The sequence below is a fragment of the Lissotriton helveticus genome, chromosome 8 (assembly GCF_964261635.1).
Source record: "Lissotriton helveticus chromosome 8, aLisHel1.1, whole genome shotgun sequence".
Lineage (NCBI taxonomy): Eukaryota > Metazoa > Chordata > Amphibia > Caudata > Salamandridae > Lissotriton > Lissotriton helveticus.
This window is the reverse complement of record NC_136069.1, coordinates 1,217,144,673-1,217,169,878: the sequence shown is the minus strand read 5'-3', so window position 1 is coordinate 1,217,169,878 and position 25,206 is coordinate 1,217,144,673. Positions and strand designations below refer to the sequence as shown.

At 45.8% G+C, this 25,206-nt stretch overlaps 1 protein-coding gene across 3 annotated transcripts in view; it reads left to right on the top strand.

Moving 5' to 3' along the window:
• The window catches only part of LOC144773252 (ATP-binding cassette sub-family C member 5-like), a 2,136,031-nt gene that overhangs the window by 998,374 nt on the left and 1,112,451 nt on the right, over positions 1-25,206 (top strand). For all 3 annotated transcript variants that reach the window (XM_078658154.1, XM_078658153.1, XM_078658155.1), the window contains exon 11: positions 7,130-7,201. In XM_078658154.1, the coding sequence (XP_078514280.1) occupies positions 7,130-7,201 (72 nt within the window). The remainder of the gene's footprint in view (positions 1-7,129; positions 7,202-25,206) is intronic.

Sequence of the window (25,206 nt, the reverse complement as noted above, 5' to 3'; positions counted from 1 at the left end):
AAATCTCCGAATCTATATACGTGGATAAAGGAGATTGGTCGTTGATGGGATGGTTCTGGGAACTGTTATCCACGTGGGGATGGAAGACTCTGATGGTAGTTGGGGTGATCTTAGCCATCCTTTTCCTGCTCTGTCTTTGTGTACAGTGTACTCCTGCTATATGTGGTCGCTGTGCTTCATGGTGTGTAAGGAAACCCCTATCAAGAGACGTGCTAAGTAATAGGATGATGCTACAGCAACATCTTGATGATCTGATGAGTATAGACCTGGACTCAGACTGACATGGGTTTAGGTTATTGCCTATGTAAGGGCAAAAGGAGGGTCTGAGGTACTGAAATTCTGAACCTTGTTATAAAAGTCGTCGTATCATGACGATTTTGGTATCAGCAGACCGAATATGGCGAGTGCAAGATGTATGAGTATTTTCGTCCTATTCGAGTGACGAGATCACCATGAAATCAGGGAGTCCGTTCTGAACCCTCGGGTTCCATCTTGCGTACGGCAGCCATTTTGTGGTTGCCCTCACATAGGCCGGTGCCAGTGGCCGAACGAGTCTCCAAGCACACGTACACTTTAGCTGTCTTCTGAATGACCTGAGCGAGCGACCCTCTTGCCTGAAGCCAAACTTGTTGAACCAGTCCCTTTCCTGGTAGCTGATCAAGATTACGGAAAAAGACACAAAACACCATCAAACCTTTTATTGCGCATAACTCTGTCTTATCTTGCTCACACCTGTCTCTGCTCCTTTCTTTATGATCCGTTTACGATGGGGATGTGCCCGTTTTCATGGTGGGTTCGATCGACCTGTCTGATGAAAAATGTTGGGTTTGACCAATAATTGATTATGGGCTGGACAAACTGAAAAATGGGCTTGTCATCATGATCCTGCCTTTCCTTTTTGTGAAAACATGTGAGTGGTCAACTGTAAATTAGGAATATTTGCCTGAAGCATAATATTTGGTATAAAAAGGGATGACTGGTTTTTGTAGGCGAGCAGTCTCCTGAGAACATACACCGTGTTGTACTTCTAGGATCTCTGTTACAGGCTGCAGCTAATAAAATTTATCTTTGATGTCACCAAGAAGTACCCGTGTCTCTGTACTCTAAGACAGGTGGACCCGGAGACTAGGGCATTTCTCCTGGCGCCGCTGGGTCTTAAATAACCCGGTTCTTCACAAACATTTTGACCAGGTACATTAGAAGTATTTATGGGAGTCCTCACGGAGCTTCGGATTTTCTCAGAATGTGGTTACGGCGGTGCAAGACTTGTAGTATGGCCCGAGGGCCAGGGTGTTGAATGGGGAACTGTCTGATTGGTTTGAAATGTTTAGGGGAACAAGACAGGGCTGTCCTCTTTCCCCGCTTCTTTTTAACATATACATAGAGCCATTGGCGAACCTGATAAGAACCGACACCATTATCCTCCCTTTTAGATCTAAGGATTTCAAAGTTAAATTGGCATTATGTGCCGATGATATGATGGTATTCACAAGCAACTCGCTGGAAGCAATCCCTAATTTGATGAGAAAGGCAGAAATATTTGGCCAGATCTCTGGGTATAAAGTAAATGTTGATAAAACTGAGATAATGGAGTGGAATCAGGACCCACAGAGTCAGGGGGTTAAAACACAAATAAGATACCTAGGAGTTTTAATCACACAGAAGTTAGAGGACATCGTGAAAACTAACTGGAAGAAAAGCAGTCAGGAAGTGATAGGATTAATGGTAAATTAGGCGAATCTCCCCCTAAACATCTGCGGTAGGATCAATTTAATAAAAAGGATTATTCTTCCGAAAGTCACTTACCTATTCAACTCCATTCCGCTACCATTTAAGAAATAACACATAGCCAAACTTCAGGGGAAAATAGGGAGTTTTATTTGGTCATCAAAAGGACCCAGGATATCCTGGGAGAAATTGAGGAGAAAGCTTGAGTTGGGAGGTTTGGCACTCCCAGATTTGCTTGCATATTGTTATGCATTTCACTTTAAAAATATGCGTATGCTGGCAAATAAGATCGATAAGTCATCTATCGGCTCACTTTTCGAGGCCATGCTGGACGATATCCCGCAAGGTCAATGGCACTTTTTTTTTTTAATTTGGAGACCCCAAGTTTTTTAAGAAAGTCAGACTGAAGTTCCTGAAGGCAGCACTGAATACCTGGATGTATGTGAGGAAAACACTGAGAGTTCCATACATTTCGCATTAAGCTCCCATATGGGATTCTCCAGGCACCCCAGAGTGCCTTAGTGATCAAATTAGCCTGCACCTGAAAGCAGGGGGTAATATTTATTGGGCGGATCTCAAGGAGGGTGTTGATATAATAAGTTGGGAGGTTATGAACAACCTGTCCAATGGTGGGCTAACGAGGTTCAAATACTACCAATTGCGTTCTTGGTGGGCGACACAAGACTGGGTGGAGGAAGAGGGGACCAAATTTAGCCAGGTGTTTAGAACTGACCAGTGGAAAAAAGAAATTACATTTTGGCATTGGGCTTTCTTGGAAGCAGATACAAAATTTGAAAGTGATATCATAAAATTATGGAGTCCAGAGTATGGGGAGAGCAGTGTGAAGTAATTGTGGTGTGAGTCATATCGTATCTTACGATCAGCTGTCAAACCAGCATCATTTAAACGCAACCAGCTATTTACCATCTATAGAGTGTATTGGTCACCTGCTAAGCTGTCTAAATTTACTAACAACATATATACTTGCCCAAGATGTAAACTGATAGCGGCGGACGATATCCATTTATTTATGCTTTGTCCAAGAATCTCATCATATTGGAACTCTGTTTGTGATTTTATACGGGATACAATCGGGACACGGATCTGAGTAAGTTCTCGCCTTATTTTGTTTGGATTAAACTCCGAAGCGGAAGTTCAGCTCTCACTGAGTAACATAGAGTTTGTGTTATATGTTATCCTTTTGGCAAGACGTGAGATCTGTAGACTTTGGAAATCAGAAAGTTCTCCTTGTTTTTCTGAGTGCCTTAGAAATATCATATATAGTAGTGAGTCGGATATGGCTGGTGACACTACAAGTGAAAAGAAAATTTAGGCTCCGTTGGTAAAGTGGAGAGAAAAGACAATGTGAGTCCTATGATTAAGCAAATCTTGCTGTCAGCTACAGTCCCTCCTTTGGGCGGTTCCAGAGTAGTAAGGAGATGGAAGTGGACACAGCTATTTACTTGTGGGTTACTACATCTGTCTGTCTCATGGGTTATCGTATCGGACAAGCTCCATGGGTAAGACCCAGATGGATCAGAGTACACCCTGACAAGAGTATTGGCAGAATGAGGAAAAAAAAGATATTTGGAAGATTTAAGGCTCTCCTATCCCACAGGATTTCAGCAGTTCTTCTAGTATTTTTATCCAAATTTCTTATAAACTTTTTGCTTATTGAGGATGTCCTGAGTATCAATAGGAAACAAGAGAGACCTAGCCACAGAAAACTGGGTTGTAAATGTCCTCCTGAAACATTGAATCTCTTGTTGTTGACCACAGGACACTTGAAGATGGTTTGCAGGATTTTTAAACCGGAAATATTTAGTGTGGCATATACCCCAGATGTTTTGTAACTTTGCTGAACTCAGTTTTTTTTGCCATTACTACTCTGCGTACTTTACCCCTGCTAACCAGTGCTATAGTGCTTGTGATTTATTTAAAACATGGTAAAATAGATCTTCAATGTTTAATTGGCACATTTAATATACTTGTAAGTCCCTAGTAACTGCTTGTACCTTTACTCAGGGTGTTTAAATTAAATTATATTAGTGAGCAGCAGCACTCATTGTGCCATTCACTGAAGTAGCACTGTAACACCTATATCAGGCCTGGCACTTCAGTCCGTGGCGCAGATTTAAACTGACATTTCAATCTGGCAAAATAAACATTTTGTCAAGCCACAACCTTCCTTTTTGTAATACTTATAAGTCACCCTTAAGGTAGGTCCTAAAGGCTTATAGGGCAGGGTGCATGGTATTTAAAGTGGGGACATGTTGGTTTAAGTTTTACATGTCCTGGCAGTGAAAAACTCCTAAAGTAAATTTACACTGTTGTAAGGCTATTCCTCCCATAGACTAACACTGGATTGCCTTGTTACATTTATTAAGTGCTAACTTCAAATTGAGAGCAGATAGAGAAATTATGTTTGCATTTAAATGAATTGTAAATTAAAATCCTTTTTAATGGTAAAGTCAGATATTAAGGTAAAGTTTTTAAAAATATATTTTAGCAAGTTGGGATTTTCCTCACCGAACCATGTTTTTCGTTATGCCAGTCTCCTGGGTCACAAGATTGTGAATGACTCTGCATTTGTGGGTTGTGTATTGTTTCCAGAAAGTGAAACAAATATAAACCTAGGTGTGAGGGGAGAGGGTCTACCTGATACGATGGCTGGGGAGGAGCTGTACCCTGCACTGATTATAACTCGGTCTTTCTGCCAGTGTCCTGGGTCACATGATTGTGAATGACTCTCCTGTTGTGGGTTGTATATTTCTTCCAGACATTGAGACAAAGCGGGAGCTGGTCTTTCTGACAGGATGGGTGAGAAGTTGTTGAACCCTGCCTGATTACACTTCAAAGTACTTGCCTGCAGCACATACAAAGGAAACAGACAACAGCCTTACCTGTGCCTTTGTAACACTAGATAATTTGGAACCAGGACAAGGGGAAGGAAAATAACTGGCCTGAACCAGTTTTAGGGGTGGGCCAGGGGATTCCCCCCACACAAAGACTAGCACAAGGTTAAAATAATGGTACCTTCGGAACCTCTTATCAAACACTCCTGGACCTGTGGAAGAATCAGAAGAAGGACTGCCCTGATGTCTGAGGAAGAGGGACTGCCCTGATGTCTGAGGAAGAGCCACTGCCCTGTTGACTGAAGGAGGAAAATTTGACCTGCTTGACTTGAACCCATGTTGCCTAGAGTGACTCCATGGGGGAGTTGGCTAACCTCTTGTAAGCTATACAGACACAACAAGCTTTCCATCTGACCAGCACCAACTGGACCTGTTTGAGTCCTGCTGCTGGCCTTTTTCTGGAGTCCTGATCCCTTAGGGGTGTCCCCCAGGTTCTAGACCCTTGGCTGGAATTAATGTGTAGTCCTCTTGAAGAAAAGGGGAAGATACAGAAGCTTTAGGCTCCTCACATCAGTAAAGTGACCTCTACGCTCTGGGAATCAACCACCTACAATGACCACCAACGCAAAGCTTCAGCGGAACCTTCTTTTGCAGCCTAGAGCAACCGTCCACGAGGATCAATCAACGGAAAGCTCCTGCGATGACCAGTATTTTGCGATACAGCAACTACCATCTGCCACGCTCAACCTGCTCCTTGCGCAAACATTCTCCTCCCTGCAGCACCCGCCAATGTGAAAGGCACCCTTCGTGTAGGACTTTTGAAGGTAGCCCTTCAATGGGACTAACCTAGTAACTGTATCCAACCCATGCTCTGTCGTGGTTGGCTTCAACTTTCCCGCTGTCCAGCACGTACAGATAACTGCAAGTGTCTTCGGTTGTTCGTATTGGATTTTTAAATTTTTGTGTCATTTTACTAAAATGCAATTTAATGTGCTAAATTGGTTTGTTCTTGTGTTATTTTTTCACTTTATTACTGTTTGAATGCTGCATAAATACACACATTTCCTCTTATTTATGCCTGATTGCCTTTGTCTCCCACCTAAACTAATAACCCTTTCTTACATTAGTGAATGCCAAATCAATTGGATTCACCATGGGCACCAACCACTCTCTCAAGGAACACATTGCCAAAAATCCAGGACGGCCTCATATCAACTCCCTTTTTTAAAGAAAGTCAAACCATTCTTCCAGAAAGAAGTTTCAGAACTCATTTTCAAGCCCTTGTGCTCTTGCATCTGGATGGTGATGGTAATACCCTACTCCACAGCCTCCCAGACTGCAAGTTGGCACCCCTTAGGGGTATCCTACACGGTGCAACACATCTCATCTAGGGCTTGTAGAAATACAATCACATCAGCCCCTTCCTAATGGAACGCCATTATTACTCTTGCCAACCCACACCATCTTCAAAGAAAGCTGTATAATTTACAAAGCAATGACAACCAGCACCCCCATTTACCCTGCAGCCAAGCTCACCACCTCTCCTGCTTATCAATACCTGCAGCCAGGACTCCAACTGACTGCAGACTAAGAAGTGTAAAAAATGTTAACAAAATAAGAGGCCTTTTCCATCTATGCACCCAGGAACTGGATCCACCCCGTATCCATCGGAACCACCCCAACACTGTTCCCTTTTAGAAAAGAGTTGAAGACTCCCCTCTTCACAGAACAATACATCCTAATGTATTAACCTAACACAATTCAGCTTCCTCACCTATCACTGGCTGACTTTGAGCTTGCCTTTGACTATGTACAGTGCTCCACTGCCATTTGGCTAGATTTGCACTATAGAAATAACATTTTTATACATAGTTCAAGTGTACAGATGCATCCACAGGGGCTCCTCAGTAAGTCATTCCAAACAGAACGTAGTCAAAAGGGCGAGGGAACACTCTTATTTTCTCCCTTTTGCATTATAGTAATGTGACATAATGAACACTCTACTATGTGTGACTGATTTAAAATTACTGTAATTCTGAACTGCATCTACCATAATGTATCAGGGAGAACTGATGCTGTTATATCAAGCAGTGTGCACCCTTCTCCCTTGATTGTTGGGCTCCTCTTGGAGCTATTCATCTGATGAGCCTGTGGCATATATCTGTTTACTGGAGTGGCACTTAAACCTGAGAAACACCAATCAGCATTTCAAGTACCTTCAAACTAACTTGTTACTCTTGATAACACATTGCAAACACTACTACGTATGACTAATATCAAGGGACTGTAATGCATCAGAGCACACTGGTGTTGTTATGCAAACAGTGTGATTGCAATTTGTATGAAGTTAGGTTGTTAGCCATTTAACAAGAAAATTAACAAATCTGCATTGAACTTTGAACATTGAAATTGTGCAGATACTATATGCCAACAGGTGTGCCTAATTCTGTCACTGGTGTAATGTTTTTTATTTAATAAGCAGCAACAGTTAAGAATGATTGTACGTTTATTCAATTGACTCACTGTACGCTTTTTTATATACCTAGGGAAAATTGATTGGAATTTGCGGAAGTGTAGGAAGTGGAAAAAGCTCTTTAATCCTAGCTATATTGGGTCAGGTAAGAAATATTTCCTTATGCAAACATAATTTTACACTTTATTAAGGATTGCGTTCATAACTTTATGAATAGATTGATACATCTATCGCTTTGTGGATATCACTCATTTCCTAACTTTTTAATCTGAGCATGGTAATAGAAGATATCTGATGGATAACTTTTTAATAGCATGGTATACCAACATCAAGGGGTTCTGATGACAGGATTTACCACTATGCCAAAGCCTGGTTGGTTATAAATGTCACTGGACATTTCAGGTCCACATCACTAATACCATTTATTATTTTATATTTGATAGTACATTTTAAAGTGTTTTAGCGTTCCTGGTGGTTGAAAAGGATAATTTACATGTATTATATAATTAGCATGAACTATCACTTTTGACAACACTTTTCTTTGTGCAACTGCAGTGAATAAACCAGTAAGATTCTAGAAGTTGTGCTTCCTTTAGCTCACCTTTTCGTAATTTTATGCTCTCACCAGTTAATAGGTAAAGATGTGAGGTTACTCTCTGAACAAAATAAGAACATTCATTGAATAGAGTAAAATGTATTATTTTTGTTATCATTGTATACATTTTTTGATACATTTTATTGCTTTGTCTTATCCAGGCTGAGTAAAAAACAAAGATTGGTATTGGCATTGGTACTCCTGTGGAAGAAGCCTAGATAGTGTGGAAAGGAAGGCTGTACATAATGTTGAGGACAGGGACCTATTCTGTCCCTCTGACAATTCCCCATGACCGATGATCGGTACCCCCCCTGTAAATGAAGTACACCAGAGAATTCAGCCCTGCCAAAACTCACACAATGTGGATTAGACTAACACATTTAAGTAATTTCGTCACATCATTGCAAGGACTGTAGACCATTATGCAATAATAGCTGAGCAAATAAATATGACGTGTGTGCTCTGCAGTGCTTCATGGCTGCATCCAGGCCTAGTCATTACCGAAAAAGACACATGATTACTCTGCAGAGTTCAGGGCCGAAGCCTGAGTTGGGCTTATGGTTTTGGTATAAATGATATTGCTTATCAGGCTGAACACTCAGGGTGCCACTACTGTGCAGTCTGTGCCCTGGAGGCTGTGACAGCTCCTCCTGCTGTACAGCCTACTCAAATCTCCCCACAAAGTGAGAGTTTTGAACTTCTGAGGAGCAGTCCACTTGCCCTGAGTCACTGTACCACCACCAGGCAGAGGGAGTCAGAGGAGGATTTGTGAAACCAGTCAACAACTAACCTATGGTGACGAGGAGTTAAGGCCTTGTCGGAGGTCGCCGACGCCGGCTCAACTCTAGGAGTCGATGCCTCTTCGGAGGTCACCGACACTGGCTCCACTCGAGGGGTCGAGAACTTGTCGGAGGTCGCCGGCTCGACTCGGGCGGTCAAGGCCTTTTCGGACATGGCTGACGATTGCTCCACTCTGCCAGTCAGGGCCTTTTCAAAGGTCTCTGATGCCGGCTCGGCGTCGACTCGACGCCGGTACTGTCTCCAGATTTAGTGATGGAGGATGTGGTCCAAGTGGGTTCACCTCCCCCTGAGTCATTTCTCTGCCCTCCAGGGCAGGCGCCAGTGGAGCATTTGCCTACTCATCCTGCTGCTGAGCCTCTATTAAGTGGCCGGTTTAGCTTGCCTCCATCACCTACTGATGACTTGCTTTCACCACCCCGCGAGCCCACGGAGGCTAGTGGACATTCATCATGGCTGTTTGCAGGGCTGCAGACATTTTAAGGATGGGGCCGCCCTCAGTCTCTAGTCGGTCTGAGCTTTTGCTGGATATTCTCCACCAGGGCGCAGGGAACATGGAACGGTTGTTACCTTTTGCGGAGTCATTGTTTGACATCCTTCTCGAACCTGGGCACTGCCCCCCTCGAGGGATCACGTGGATCGTGCTGTGGCACATCGGCCGGCTCCCACTGACCCCGCCGGTTTGACCCTCCATCCTGGAGCTGGAGGACTTCTGCTTCAGGCAGCTCTCTCTGTGACTCCTGTTCCATTGCATCCTCCCACTCGGGAGTCTCGGTGGTTGGAGCCATATGGCCGCGATGTGTTTGCATCCGCCAGCTTGGGACTCCGGTCCCTCAATACGTTGTGTGTATTTGCTCGGGCTACATTTGCCCTTTGGGACGCTGTTGACCGGCTCCTCCCCTCGTCGCCGGGGATCTCTCGTGCCGATCTAGGCCACCTAATCAGTGATGGCCATGATATGGCACACTTTTCAATTCGGTATGGACACCACCGACACTATGGGTTATACATACGCCACCACGCATGGTTGCGGGCTGGCGTTTTTCCCAGAGCATGTTCAGGAGCGGCTTAAAAAGATATACCATTTAATGGGGTCACTCTTTTTGACGGCCATGCTGATTCGGCGGTCAGGCACCTCCTGTATATGTATCTCTTTTCTGTTACCCGTCGTGGGCCGCAGATGTTCTGGGTTGTGTGGCTGCTCAGCCGTGTTGTTTATTTATTCTGGTACAGCTGGTTCAACTGTGTTTACCTTTCTTTTGAGATTCTGCCTACGCGCTTGTCTCAAGAGGCACCCTTCTTTTTTAGGGTTGTACCTTACCCTATGTGGGGTATTTGTTGGCAATCATATTGCAACTCTTCTTGCCCAGGAACTTTGGCGCCCCTGACTCTTCCTACTGTTGTAGGATGTCTCCTCTGGTGAGTACCATAGGATTGGTTTCTCTCCATGGGTTACCATTGGTTGTCTACGGTTGATCGGTAATACATCCCCGCCTCTGTAGGGGTTTTTGACACCCTGGCGTGTTCCTACAACCTCGCTGTGCAAGTCGTGCCTGTCTATCGGTGGACATGCGCCCCGAGGGTGGGGGGCTGATCTTCACTGGAACGGTCTCCGGTTCCTTGCTCATGCAGGACACAGGGTCCGGTTTGTCCCTTCCTGTCCTGTGCATATTCCTAGTTCTCAAGGAGTGGCTCTGGTCTATGCCTTTCTGCCTCTGGATCCGTGCTCCACCCCTCTCATTATGGCACAGGTGCTTCTTTAGCATTACTCCCCTATTTAGAATTTAGTCACTCCACGTATGCGTGTCAACATTCCTGTCTCTTGTGTGTATATCGGGATTCTACACGCCACTGGGGTGCTCGCATTCTAAGTCTTTTTTGCCTTAGTGTCAGACATTCTTGCTTACTCTTTCCTTCGGGATAGGATCCTCTGTGTGTTAACATCCTTGCAGGTTATCCACTCACTGTACTGCCTTTTAATTTGTTTGGTTGCATGCCTACCTCCTGAGCTTTTGCTCAAATGGTGGCTTCTCTGTCTCTGTTGGCACTAGGCTCTAGGCTCGGCCCTGCCACTGTTGTCACATGTCCTAGGTAGTACACATTACAGTGTTTTTTCTTCCACCCTCGGGCCTCATGCTGCGGCTCCGGTTCTTGGGCGGACAGTCTCCAGACTGTCCTGTTTCTTGTGGCTTCCACTGTGGTGTGTGCTCAGGCGTTATGCTCTACCGTTGTCATGTTGTTTTGACACTTGGTACTTCGTTCCTCTTGAGTTATAGTGACCGATGCCTGGATTCTTCTTTGAAGGTCTCGCTGCATTGTTTCTTACGTTGGCACGGAACTTTCTAGTTCTGTTTTTCCTTTTGTCTATGTCTGGGCGAGAGAGGTCTCACACCGTCCCTTGTAGGATTTGGTGCCTTTACCATCCCTTGTTCATGCTCCTTAAGGTGGGTCATGTGTCTGATGCCTGTTGTTCTGGCATTGCGGTTTCTGCCATTTTTTCGTCAGCCCCTTGACGAGTATGTTCTCCTGGAACTTGGTGGTTGTTTCGCAGACCCTCCTCCTATGGGGTATGGCTTTAGTATCTATTCTAAGTTAAGGAATCTGCGGCTAGATGTCTCTATCAGATGGAAGAGTTACTTACCTTCGGTAACAATATATCTGGTAGTGACACAGTCTAGCTGCAGATTCCTTAACGCCAGCCCAGCCTCCCCACCCTGCGAAGACCTTTTCAGATGGTGTCTTTCCACCTAGCCTCCCTCTTTCTGGTGGCCTTGGTCTTCCGGGGGTGTGCTCTCGCACCTCACTCTGGGGTAGGATGTGTTGTTCTAAGTGGGGCCCTTCGGACTCCCCTCTGTCCTAGTATTTAGTTGGTGGTGTGCTTTCGCACCTTCCTTTGGCAGCTTTCGAGCCCTTTGGCTCTCCACTCTGTCCACGTTTTAAGGTGGTTCAGGTCTATACTTTTTACTACCTTCTCATGTTTTTCCTCCTGTGCTACTTATGTGTGGAGCTATTGTGTTTTTAATTCCCTCCCACCGCTCACACCTATGCCTCCTCCTTTCTCTGGCAGTTGGTTGGGTAGGGTTCTCTTGATGCTACAGCTCTTCAAACTCTGGAGTGTGTGTGTGGTGCCCTTTCTAGTGGTCGTTCACTTCTAGTCCCTTGTCTTGCAACATGCTGCTTCAATATTATGGTTCTTCTAATTTCCCTTCTGTGGTGACAAGCTGTACCTCGCTTCTCATATCTTTTGTGCTACTGTCGTTGCCCCCTCGAGGTGGGGCACGGCTTGGCAATCTGTTGGGCCCTTGCTTGCAGAAAGTACTTTGTGAGCTCCCTTCAGCCCCTCCGGGGACAGGGTGCTTTTTCAGTGATTGTATTCTTTTTTAATACATACTGTTCCTGTGGGGAACCTGTATGGCTCCATTGACATCACTTCTGTGTACGACTTCAGGACGGAGCCGGGCAACGCTGATAGAGCAAGGTTTCGCATCGCGACTTGCTCGATTCATGAACCTCGAATCTGTTGTAACCTCATAATAATCTGTACGTTGTACTAATATCTTTTATTTTTGGTATACATGTGTGGTAGAGAAGCTTGCCTATGTGTTCTACTAATACGAGTAACCCTTGTCATTAATATGGCCGCCGTTTCTTAAATTTGCTTCTGCGCATGCGTTAGTCACACTCACGTGACTCTACGTAGATTTAGTTGGAGGGAAAAGGTGCGCATGCGTAATAGCCACGAGATTGCAGCTCGCTGCAATAACGTGCTGAAGTTCGTGCTGTTGCTCTTGTGTTGTTATATATTGCACTAATATCTAATTGCATAGTATATTTTTATGATGATAAATCTGAAGTACGAAATTTTAACATGAAATACCTTAGTTTATTTCTATGTGCTAATTTGTTTTCGCTTACTTTTTATGTATCCTCGGCACCGAGGGGTGATGGGGGCTTGGGAGTCCATCTTGGAGGGCAGTACTGCGCAGAAGCAGCCGAGGCGAGGTGGCATTGAAACCGAGCCAACAGAAGGTTGCTGCCAAAGTCATGCATGGGAAGATGCACCTTCACCCAGCCAGAGGAATAAAAATGCTACATTTATTACATTGTATTCTTCTCCATTGTATTCTGTGTGACTTCTCGTGAGAACCCCAATCTTGCTAGGCGGTGCCCAAACATGTAAATAGGGGCTTAGAAAAGTCTGTTCTGATTGGTGTGTTAACCAAATCCTACCTTAGGACCAATCGAAATTGGGGATTCTGACACTTTGCAACATCTGGGGGGTGGTACACTGTCCCAAAACAGTATATCTAGCCTAGGTTCACCTAGGGAATTTGTCCGACTTGTCCGAATAGCTGACCTGTCACTGACCCAACGCACTCAATAGGTGACTGAATATACAGAGCGCTGCGGAGCACTCTGTCCGAATTTGACCATAGACTAAGGTTTTACTAAACCTTAAGTGCTGGCGGAGCACCTTGCTGGGGAGTTCGCTAACCCAATCGGGGTTCTGACTGATAGCTGCAGAGAGGGTGGAGCGCAGGCGTTGCTTCCAAACTGCGGGTGCTGGTCGTGTCCTGGTGGTCCTGTCCTGATCCTAATCTGGGTTTCCTGTCCTGTCCTGAGGTGTCCCTACTGCACCTGCTGTCCCATTGATGACTGCTATTCCTTGGGGTATTTCCTGTCCTTAATTGACCCGTGGCCAGGGTTGGTTTTCACACCAGTCTAGGTAAATATCTTGCCGAAAATTCTAAAACTGCACCTTCCTATTTTCTGTCTTTGCTTCAATAAAGACATACTTCGCATATGATAATTTTCCATGCTTTTTCGCAACCATTGCATATCATAAAGTTATTTGCATTTACTTTCATAGCGTGTTCCTATGTTCCCCTGCCTTTTTTAGTATAAATCTTTCCGTACTGTTTATGAATTAAATATGTTTACAATTTTCTCTTAAATACTGAATTGAAGTAATAACGTTAGAATTATAGCGTGTTGCATTTTTCTACCCTTCCATAGATGTATAGGTTTCCCTGGTGTCTTTTCTCTCGGAATATGACCCATTGATAAAATTCCTAATACATGCATAACATTCCTAGCATTAAGTACACTCCCTTGAATTCCATTTTCGGTATTTTCTGAATTCCCTCATTATTGGGTTAGATGGTTACCTGTATACTCTTCCTATATGGTTATGTTCTCTTCGTTATTCTGATTATAGATTGCCTCATTACTATAAACTGTATGATTGCAGAATCTGAAATCTAAGATAAACTTTTAAAAACTTCCCAGTTGTCCGTGGTCATTTGATGAAAACATTGAAATCAATTTTTATGTTGGGTTTGGTATTTTGCTGCCTTTCCTTTTACAGCTAGCTCCCTGACCCATCGTGGTCATAGGTACCCGTATCGGTGGATGGTAAGTCGGGTACACTAGAAATAGCAGGAAGGGACTCACAATTATTGGTAGTAGATTGTATGGTCATCTGATCAATGTATATGGTGAAATGAAATATATGGGCCCGAAACATAAGTAGTGAAAATATTGGTCGGGTGACCTGCGATCTCTATCAACGCCACCTCCCGGCGTGCAGAGGTATTGCTGGGGGAAAAAAGATTTTCCTGATCCAGTCTGATGCCTGAGGAGATATACTAAGTTAAGAAATCTGCGGCTAGACTGTGTCTCTACCAGATGTATCGTTACCGAAGGTAAGTAACTCTTCCATTAATGCATTGACCCTACCTAAACACATAGCCATAGTAAAGTGTGCTGTGCATACTGGGGATAAGGACTTTATATCACTGTGAAATAAACTAGCCAACTGTATGGTGAAGAAGGAAGCTTCCAGAGCGGTCAGGGAGACATTTGTACTCCCCATACAGCTTGTAGCCGAGACCACATCCACTCAGGACAGACCATACACAGAGACAGCAAAATTATATCTGAGGTAGTTGCAAGAAACAGCGTTATCACATGAGAAAGGATTATGGGCATCCAGGGGCTACACAGAGACAGCACCCAACTTCATATGTCGACACATACCCACGGAAAAAACAATCATGCCCCAGAACTTAGTAAACATAGCACTGCCCCAATTGCACCTTCCAGCACACACTGGAAAAGAAAATATGTTGGCAGAACTTCATGTAGACTGGTTTATCCTTGTTGTTGCGGAAGTAGTAGTGATGTACTTAAATGAGTGCAGTTTGTCAGTTGTACTCACCTTAACCCACACTCAAGGTCATAGCTTCACCCATCCCTCGCCCTGTGGGACCTTTTAAGGCACTGCACATCGACTCCATTGACATGATCGATCTATGTTCCTACAGGCCCTTGCATGCATTGTGATGCCTAAGCAGGAGCAAACTTCCTGGTGAGCGATGTAATACCCAGGTGGGGGTGCCCGAAGCAGATAGTGGGAAACACTTAATCAACACCATGTTCGACAACAACTGTACCCTGCTAGGATTCACTCATAAATTAACATCAGCTAATATCCCCAAAGTAATGGCATTGTGGAAAGGCTCAACAGTTTATTATAAAACATAAAATAAGTCAAATTTGTGCCACCCTCAAGAAGATATGGCCACACTGTCTACCCCAAGCCTTGTTTGTACTGAGAAACACAGCTAACAGCGATCACCAACTCACACATCACCAGACTGCGACTGGAAGACTGATGGGGACGCCCATCCCAACAACTAGGACCATATTAAATACCAAGTCGAGCTTCAAAGCTTTTGGAGACAAACTCCATGTATATCTTTCAGAATTAACAAAAAACTGCTAGGTTCTTGTCCAAACAAAAGGCACACAATTGATGGATGGAATGCAGAACAAATCAAAACATTCACCTCCATTCAAGAGATCTGGGTTGAATCCATCATTCTTTTGCTCACCATGCCACCCCAGTTTATCCCTCATCAGCCAGGATAGCTTGATTCCAGTGGCACAGTGAGCTCGGGACCCACGTCTGGGCTCCAAACAAGTCAGCCACAAAACATCTAAGTGCACCAATACCAAGCTGCCATACCTAACACCTCATCCCTGGACAACAGATGTACGTTCAGAACTTATTGAGAAAATGGAAGGAGGCTAAGTTCAAGGGGCCCTACCGGGTGGTCTCTTCAACACCTATGGAGGGAAAAAGTGCGTGGTTTACCTCTCCGATGTGCTGATGAACCCTTCCACAACATAGCCTCCATGAACTCAAACTGTGAACTTTCATGACCTGGTCAGAAGGAACATAGCTATCATAAGAGCACAGACAACTCACAGGGGACCCATATCTAGAAATGTAGTGTTGCAACAAAAGTTATGTATATTTATATGGTTATGTACGATCTGCCTTCTATGGATAGTCCCCACTTGAGTACTACTGAGAAACTGGCAAGTCAAAAGAAATGTACTGAAAGGGAACTAAAGTGCCTTCATACCTATAATTACACCAAACAGAACACCAGCATCCAACATCCACGGCACAGCACCCTTTTGCAAAACACATGTTACCAGCACATGACCACCAGCCAGGTCATGTTATGTCTGTTCATTTATCCCACATGCGGCAGGGGCAGACAGGCTTTACATGTCCAAAAAAATAGCCCCCAAGAAAGCAAAATGCCTTATGCACCACTACCTATGTAGAATAAGGGCCAAGATCCAACCCAACAAAATAGAACCAAACAGGGTAGTTGTAAACATAACCCGATATGACTCCTACCAAACAACTCTATACATCCTAACTGATGCCACTGATATCCAAATCGAGCTGGACAGCATGCATAGGAAGGGTCGATATCACATATCGCTGGTTCAAATAACCCGGTGGGAGATGCTCAAAATATTGAATATACAAAACAGGTTAGAGGTAGTGGTGGAAAGAAAGGTTGCACATCAATACCAGCAACAATCTATGGGTGGGCAGAAAAGTGTCAGTATAGTCAAACAATCTAAGAAAAATAGTATTGGTGCCACTCTGGGTTAAATAAGCACCCCACTACCTCGGGTGTGGATACACAGGTGACAAGGGTCACTTGTGTTTTAGCTTACAAAACTAAGTATACCCTGGCACTCATAGTGTTATGATGACTTAGTAAAATTTATGGAATCAAAACTGGAGCGATACTGACGAGAGAAAACGCCGACATTGTGCAGTTGACAGTACAGAAAGGGACTTGTCATAGTCCTCACACTAGTCGTTCTGAATTGGTGTTACGGCTTTCGAAATGTTGGTGTTCCTGCCCTTTCAAAAGTACATTTTGAGGAGGAGGAGCTTGGCGGGCATCCGAGATGGCCGCGTGAGCCCAGCGCTCCCCGGACCCCCGCCGCTCCCGGCTTAATATCCTGCTTTAATCCTGATTTCTTGCGAGGATTCATATAGAGGACGTTGGGCTGATCCACCTGGACCCTTCAGAAACTGATTTGGACATCGGGTGCCTGAATTATGTTCGATTGAACTTTTGGGCTCCGCCCCCGAAGTGCGCCCGGGACTGGGTGAGGTTCGGTGGCCGTCTTGGAGTTGAACAACAACGGCAGGGGGATTAGTCTTGTGAGTCCCCCTCTTAAGTTTCGGTTTCGTTTCTGCCTCGGACTGGGACATTGGTGAGAGGGTCGGGCCAGAGCTGCGGCCGGGACACACATAGGTTGTCTGGCCCTTGGCTGCACTGTTCCTGGAGTGGGCTGCCTCTATCCTGTTGATACCCCTCTTGAAGTCCTTTGGTCCCGGGGCCTCCATTTCTGGTGCCCGGTCCGTCGACCCTGGTGACATTAATCGTGACGCATCTTCAAAATGGCGGGCAGAGGGGACCGAGAGACGCGCAAGACGAAGACACCTCTGCGCGGGGGTCCGGTTCAATCTAATGTTATGGATCGTTATACCCACTCTAAGGGGTCCCCCGGAGCTGCCCTGCCCGGTCCTACTGCGTCGGACCAAGTAACGGATGCGTCGACGGAGCCCTCCTTGCAGGACATCATGGGCGCCATTTCTGGCATGAGGGAATCCATAGGCCAACAATACGAAACTTTGGCCCACAAACTTGACACTGTGGCAATTGAGGTGAATTTGATTCGAGCCGATCTCTCCAAGACGAACGAAAAGGTGAAGTCGTTGGATATCAAATCTTCCAGCCTCACGACGGACGTCTCTGATATTCAGACGGAGATTGGCAATCTCCGTAGGGTGAATGATTTCATGACCCGGCGCTTGGAGGATTTTGAGAACAGGGCACGTCGCTGTAATGTTCGCGTGGTTGGTGTGCCGGAGAATCCAGAACCCCACTCGGTTGATCTCCTGGTTGAAGACCTTATCCAGAACCACCTTTCTCCGTCTGGCCTTAGTAAATTTTTCGCAGTGGAGCGCGCACATCGTGTTCCGGGGGGCCAGGGCAAGCCAGGCGCCCCGCCGAGACCTATTGTTGCAAAGCTTTTCCACTACAGAGATCGGGACGCTATCCTGCAGGCCTCGCGGGTGAAGGGCCCGGTTGCCTTTGAAAATGCCACGGTGAACTTTTATCCGGACTTTTCCCAACAGGTCCAGAAGCAGCGTATGGGATTTCGTGGTGCCAAGAAACGTCTTAGGGACTTGGGGATGCGTTACGCAATGCTCTTTCCGACCAGGCTGCGGGTAGAGTATAATGATCGAACTTTCTTCTTTGATCGGCCAGATGCTGCGAATGACTGGCTGGACTCCCTGCCTAATCGTCCTCCTGAGACTGAGTCCGAAGCCCACCCGGGCGGTGCTGAAGGTGGTGTAGAGAGCTGAACGTTTCGTCTTTGACTGCTGCCTTGTTTTGTATAACTGGTCCGGGGATGTAAGCCTATGTTCCTCTATCTCATTTGTGTTTTGATATATAGTCTTCTTCTCGCCATTGGTTTGATCGGGGGGCGGGTGGGACGGAGCCTTTCCTCCTCCGGGGTCTTTGTGTAGAATAGGGGTTATTGGGCGACAGGCACACTGCAGGTTGGGGGGGCTTTTTAGCTTTTTGCAGGGGTGCAGGGTGGGGGGTGTTTTCTTGTTATTTGGGGGGTGGGTGGTTGGGAAGTTAGTTGTTTGTGTGTTCTGTGTTCAAGGCGACTTTATTCTGTGTTTGAATTGCTTTTTGTGGTCATGCTCATTGGTGGGGGGTTTGGGCTTTGTCGGGTGGGATGGGGGGTAGCGGGTTGCGATTTGTTTCGTGGACCGTTAACGGTCTGGGTGATCGTATCAAACGAAGTGTGGTGTTGAAATGTATACGACGTTTATCCCCTGACATTGTTTTCCTGCAGGAGACTCATTTGATAGGCAATGTTTGTCACGCAATGAATAGGTGGGGCTATCGCCTCGTAGCACATTCGGGGTTTACCTCGGGTTCCAGGGGTGTGGGTATCCTTATTCGGGCTTCCCTCCCCCTGGCTATTGATGATGTTATTCAGGATGACCGGGGGCGGTTTGCTGTCCTTGTGGGTCGATATGAAGGCCGTGCCCTCTCCTTATTAACTGTATATGTGCCCCCCGGCTTGCAGACTTCTACTTTTTCAGATTTGGGCCGTGTCTTGTTGGACCTTCCTGATAGTACTCTCTTTCTGGCTGGTGCTTTTAATTCGGTAGTCTCTGGCCTCCATGATCGCCACCCCCCTAGGGATACCCCGGCGGCTCAGCAGTGGTTGGGTGGCTTTTTGGATACCTTCGGCCTGGTGGATTGCTGGAGGCTTTTGCATCCTACGCAGCTTCAGTACACCTTTCACTCTGGTGCCCATGGGAGTCTGTCTCGGCTGGATTATTCCCTGATGCCTGCGGCTCAGTCCCCGGCGGTGCGTGAGATTGTGCACATGCCCAGGGGTATCTCTGACCACTCTCCGCTCTGGCTTCGTTTTGAGGTTGGGGTGGAGGCAGTGGGCAGGGTGGCTCCCATTAATCCGTGGTACCTTACCTCCCCCGAGACCCGCACCCTTTTGCTTAAGTCCTTGGACTCGTATTTTCTGGATAACGAGGGGTCGGTTTCATCTGCTGTGTCCCTCTGGGAGGCCTTTAAGACCGTGATTCGTGGGCAGGCCCTCTCCCTTATTGTTGAGGCTAAGAGAGCGAGGAATAGAGAGGTGGTTGATCTTGAGGGGGAGATTTCTGCATTGGAGGAGGGTTTGGAATCTGGTATCACGCCTGAGAAGCTCCATGCCCTGGGTCTGAAACAATTTGCTTATAAGTCCTTGGTCACGGATGCCACCAAAGTGATGTTTCGGGAGCAACAGGGACGTTTGTATGATGTGGGTGACAAAGCGGGTAAATTGCTGGCGTGGCTGGATAAGAAGGAGAGAGCTAATCGTGTGGTACCCGTGATTCGGTCTGCATGTGGTGTGAGTGTAACGGACCCGATTGGGATAGTTGACCGGTTTGCCGAGTACTTCCGTGTGGTGTATACCCCTGTGTCTGTGAGGGATGTGGTTGACTCTCGCCTTCTGTTGCGTGATATAGCCCTGCCCGTTGTTTCTGATTTAGACCGTGTGGCGTTGGACTCCCCCTTTACGGTTGATGAGATAGCTACTGCCATCCGTTCCCTCCGTTCGGGCAAAGCATTGGGCCCGAACGGGTTGCCAATCGAATTGTACAAGTTGCGTCCCGATAGGGTGGCTCCGTATCTCCGCGCCATGTTTCTGGAGTCCCGGGAACGGGGTATTCTCTCTTATGATCAGAGACTGGCCACGATAGTTGTCATCCCCAAGGAGGGTAAACCACGTGATCTTTGTTCCTCCTATAGGCCCATATCCCTACTAAATGTTGAACCCAAGGTATTGGCGAAACTCCTGGCATCCCGTCTCTTGACGGTCATTAGTGACTTGGTCCATCCGGATCAATCTGGATTTATCCCACATCGCAACACGGCTCTGAACCTACGTCGTCTTCACGGCGCGATCGCGAGGGCGGGGCTTCTGACGGAGCCGGCCATTTTGGCATCGTTGGATGCATCCATGGCCTTCGACACGGTGGAGTGGCCTTATCTTTGGGCGGCTCTTGAGAAATTTGGTTTTGGACCTGAGTTTATTGGTTGGGTCCAGTTGCTGTACGCGGCACCTCTGGCGCAAGTAGTGGTGAATGGTAGGGTCTCGGCTCCTTTCACCCTTGGCAGGGGTACCCGTCAGGGATGCCCCTTGTCTCCGTTACTGTTTGCTCTCGCCTTGGAACCATTGGCTGCCTGGCTTCGGTGGGAACCGTCTCTCAAGGGGATTCGCTGGTCTCCGGACTTTGAGGACCGCGTTTCGCTTTACGCGGACGATATCCTTTTATATCTCACCTCCCCGCGTAAATCTCTGTCTGTTCTGTTTGACGTTCTTGCTTCTTTTGGAGCCAACTCGGGCCTCGTTATTAACTGGACCAAGTCCTGTGTATATGTTCTTTCGGGGGTTTTGCCCCCCTTGCCGAGCAGACTTCCTATCCAGGTGGTCCAGTCGGGTTTCAAGTATTTAGGGATTTTTATTACGTTGGACCCGACGCTCCGCTTTGAGCGTAATCTCCTCCCACCGTTGCTTAGACTGCACTTGGATGTGGCCCGCTGGCGCAAGCTTCCTTTGTCTCCTCTGGGCAGGGCGGCCCTGTTTAAAATGATGTCCTTGCCGCGATTCCTTTACGCGCTTCACAACTCCTATGACGCTATTCCTAAGACCTATTTCCAAGAGATTGAGAGTCTTCAACGGCAATTGATATGGGATGGGCGACCGCGTATCGCACTAGCAAAGCTCACCATCCCCTGGTATGACGGGGGCATGGCGCTCCCCGATATCAAGCGATATTACTGGGCTTCCCAGTTGTCTGCCATTAATCACGTGATGTTTTCCCCGGGTCGTAATCCTGCATTCGAGATGGATAGACTCCAGCTTCCGGGTGGGGACTTTACTAGAGCGCTTTATTCCCGATCGGCCGGGCGCCATCTTGTGGGCCCATCCAAGATTGCAGTAACTGTATGGCGAGCTGCGAATGTGAGTTTGGGGTGGGAGGATCGATTGACGTTGGCGACGCCGCTTTATGCCTCGGAACGTTTGGGCGGACTCTGGTCCACCAAGGGTTTCGACCGCTGGGATGTGATTGGGATTTGTAAGGTGGGTGACGTGTACTCGAACGGTAGTGTGAAGTCGTTCCAGGCCCTCCAGGCGGAATATGGTTTGAGTGGTAGGGAATTTTTTCGCTACCTGCAGGTCCGGCACGCCCTCTCCTCAGTCTTGGTTCCTGATGAGGCCCTGCCTGAATCTTCCCCCCTCGAGGACCGTGTCCTTGATGGGCATCTTCCCGATAGCACTATTTCTCTGATTTACAAGAAATTGATTAATAATCGGGCGGACTTACTGGTCCGACTTCGGGAGGCTTGGGTTGGCGATGGGTTGGTACTGGACGACGAGGATTGGCAGTCGGCACTCTCTTCTCCCAAGGAGGTGGCCATTCCCGCCCGTCTCCGTTTGGTTCAACTTAAGATTCTTCATCGAGTCTATGTCACTGGTCCGCGTCTGGTTACGATGGGCTTTTCTTCGGATGGGCTATGTAAGCGTGGATGTGGTTTGAGTGCGACTTTTTTACATATCCTTTGGGAGTGCCCAGTTGTAGCTGCTTACTGGACTGCTGTGCTTGAGGTGATGACTGCTGTAACGGATGTGGCCCTGCGGCCTGAGCCTCGACGATGTCTGTTGAATGTGTGGGAGCCCACTGACTACTCTGTGGCCCAGACCAGATGGGCTACCCTTGGTTACATGATTGCGAAGCGGGATGTCGCGCAACTCTGGGGCGCTTCCAGGCCCCCTGAGGTCTCGAGGTGGGAGGACAACATGGACTGGTCCATGTTTCGTGAGAAGACGGTTTATGTGGCCAGGGGCAGACCCAGGGCGTGGACGAAGGTTTGGGGCCAGTGGAATGATTATCGTGGGGGTATTTGCGCCCCTCCCCTTGTAGACACTGCTGAGATTGTCCTTTCTCCCTAGACTAGCGTTCCCGGAACCTTTCCATAAGGTTTTTTATACTACGGTTCTCCACGCTGTGCCCCCCCCCTCCCGACTTGATTGGGGCCTCCGGGCTCTGGGTGTGTTCTCCTGATCGTGGACCGTCCCCTCCGTTCTTTGGGCTGACCTTAATTATCTGCATTCGCCTTTTAGTGTTTGTTTTTCTTTTTGTAAAAATAAAAATACAAATTGTTCTGTGATATCTGTAGAGTAATGCTTTGTACTCGAGCTGTGCCTAACCACGGGTGTACATTTTTATTTCATGCATTGTGCCTTGTTATTAGCGGCCAGCCTGTGAGGTTGTAGGCCCATTCTTGTACTTTTCTATGCTTACTCCAATAAAGGTTTTTGAAAAAAAAAAAAGTACATTTTGAGATCCAAATACTTGCTGTGTAATCATCAGCTGTCGCTCTGCACCTGCTCCTGAATACCATATAGGCCACACCGGGACGCCACTAGAACCCAAGAAAGCCTTTTTAGAATGTAAAAGCATTGGCACTTTAAATAAGCCCGCTGGGTTGTACTGTCATGGTTTTATATCGTTTAAAAAAAAATATTCATTTTTAATTTATGTAAGATTTTAGGTATGAATTTGTAGAAACTTGTATGTACAGCTTTTTAGATAACTGTTTTTACGCTTTGTGGTGCAATATTACGTTTAAAAATTCTGTGTAAGCACAATCTCCAGATCAATTATGTATTAACCAATTATTTGCATCAATTTATTTCTTTGTATTCACTATACAAACGTTGCACAATGCTTTTATGATACAAGTTTTCGAAATAAAGCAATTGATTGATTGATTGAATACCATATGAAGAGTGGCCAATATACAACTTTTCTCCATGAGTTTCTAAAACATACAATACTACGCCAATCCATTGATCTTTTGAATAAACAAGCAGCTTACTCTCGATACTCATTTATAACGGATGTAACCAAACACCTGTTGGCTATTTTTGTGTTTTCTTCATCAAGCACTGGACTATAATTACTGCATTTTGATGTTTTAAACTTTGTATGCATCACTGTTGTGACAAATGTCCAGTCTTTGTATATTTCTTTATATACTTGTGCAATCTTGAAACCAACCTAAGTAAACCAATGAAATAAATTATTGAATCAGCAAATATTCTTGAGAAACAACATTTTCTGTAATTCCTGTGTTTAGAGTATTTGTAAAATGTTCCAGTTTTGATTCCATACATATCACTAACTAAGTCAAATCAAATCAAGCTTTATTCTGTTTTTGTAATAAAACAAATCATAAAAACATACATGGTATTGCAGAAATAAATAAGACATTTTGACACAGTATTAAAATAATCCATTCAACAGTCATAGTTACATATAAAACTAAGAGTAAGTGGTGCTAAGTCCTGTCATTTAACATTTAAACATTAAAAATGGTTTCCTACTCCTGATTATACTTTTTCAAAATGAGACTATTTGTCTTGTAAAACATTCAGTGTCTAAAATCCGCAGTGCAATAAAAGTTGGGCGGCATTGCTTCAGACCCCATAATTTTAAAATGGGAATGATCCAGCTGCTTCTGTTTGCAATGTAGAATTTACAGAATATTATTTATCACATGCAAAGTGGTTTTCTGGGAAACCTCGTCACATGGGCAGTAGTTTTATGAAGGAAAGCTTACCAAATGATGGAAGATGGCAAGTCTGAAACGAGTCAGAACTAGTCAATCATAGCCGTTTGACATATCGGTTAAATAAGGCTGAATAGGTACTTTACAGCATTTGGTTTTGAAGTCGGTCGTGAGGCTTCTCCAGCAAATCTGATTGCCTCCAGGTGAGCCATACAAGACTTTTCAAAAGCTTTTCTGGAAATGTTACCCATAGACAGAGGGTCATCAAAATAGCCTGCGTGCCCCATATCATTCGTGAAATATTTCATGTATTTCAACCAGCGTATTTAAAATACATGATCCAGTTTGAGGCTGTCTGTTAGGATTTCAAGGTTAAATTCTGTATTAGTTGTGGACCAAATGCGATGCCAAAGGAGGACCGGTTGTACTTTTATTATATCTGTTATGTACTGAACCCCCAATTCTGAGTGACAAATATAGGTCGAAGTGCTGTATGGGACTGCCAACAGGAACCTTAAAAAGGCATTCTCTGTCTTTTGAATAGAATTTACATTGTAATAGCCCCATATTCCAGCACCATATATGGCCGTGCTAACGCATTTCCCACTGTAAATGTGAAGCAGTTCCACTGGAGGATTCTTCCCTAACTTCTTAGAGAAATGTACCAGACCTCAGGTTGCTCACATAAAATGCAAGTTTCTAGCTTTAGTGGCGTGGGTCCAAGATCCATTGGAATCAAATAACATTTCTAATTAGGGATATGTTGTGGTCTTAGCTTCCTTTTTATTGTTGATGTAAATGGCTCTGCTCTTCGCATTTCCTTTCCCACTGCTCATAATAAAAGTTTTGGTTGTGTTCACTCTCAGGCCCAGATTTTTCATATAATCATTGTACGTATCAAGGGCCTGTTGTAGAGCCAATGGAGTACGGGCCATTATCACAGCATTGTCCCCATAGACAAGGGCAGGCAGGGGACGGCTGGCTATCTGTTGTAAATCGTGACATTTACCGAGCATTATCTGCTCTAATTTATTAGTGTATAGTGTAAATAGGAAAGGGGCCAACACACAACCCTGCCTGAGTACCCTCTCCACGCTGAAGGGCTCTGTACACTCACTATTGGTCCCATACCAGACTCTGGCAGATGCATTGCTGTACAACTAACTAAGTCATCATAACACTATGAGTGCCAGGGTATATCTA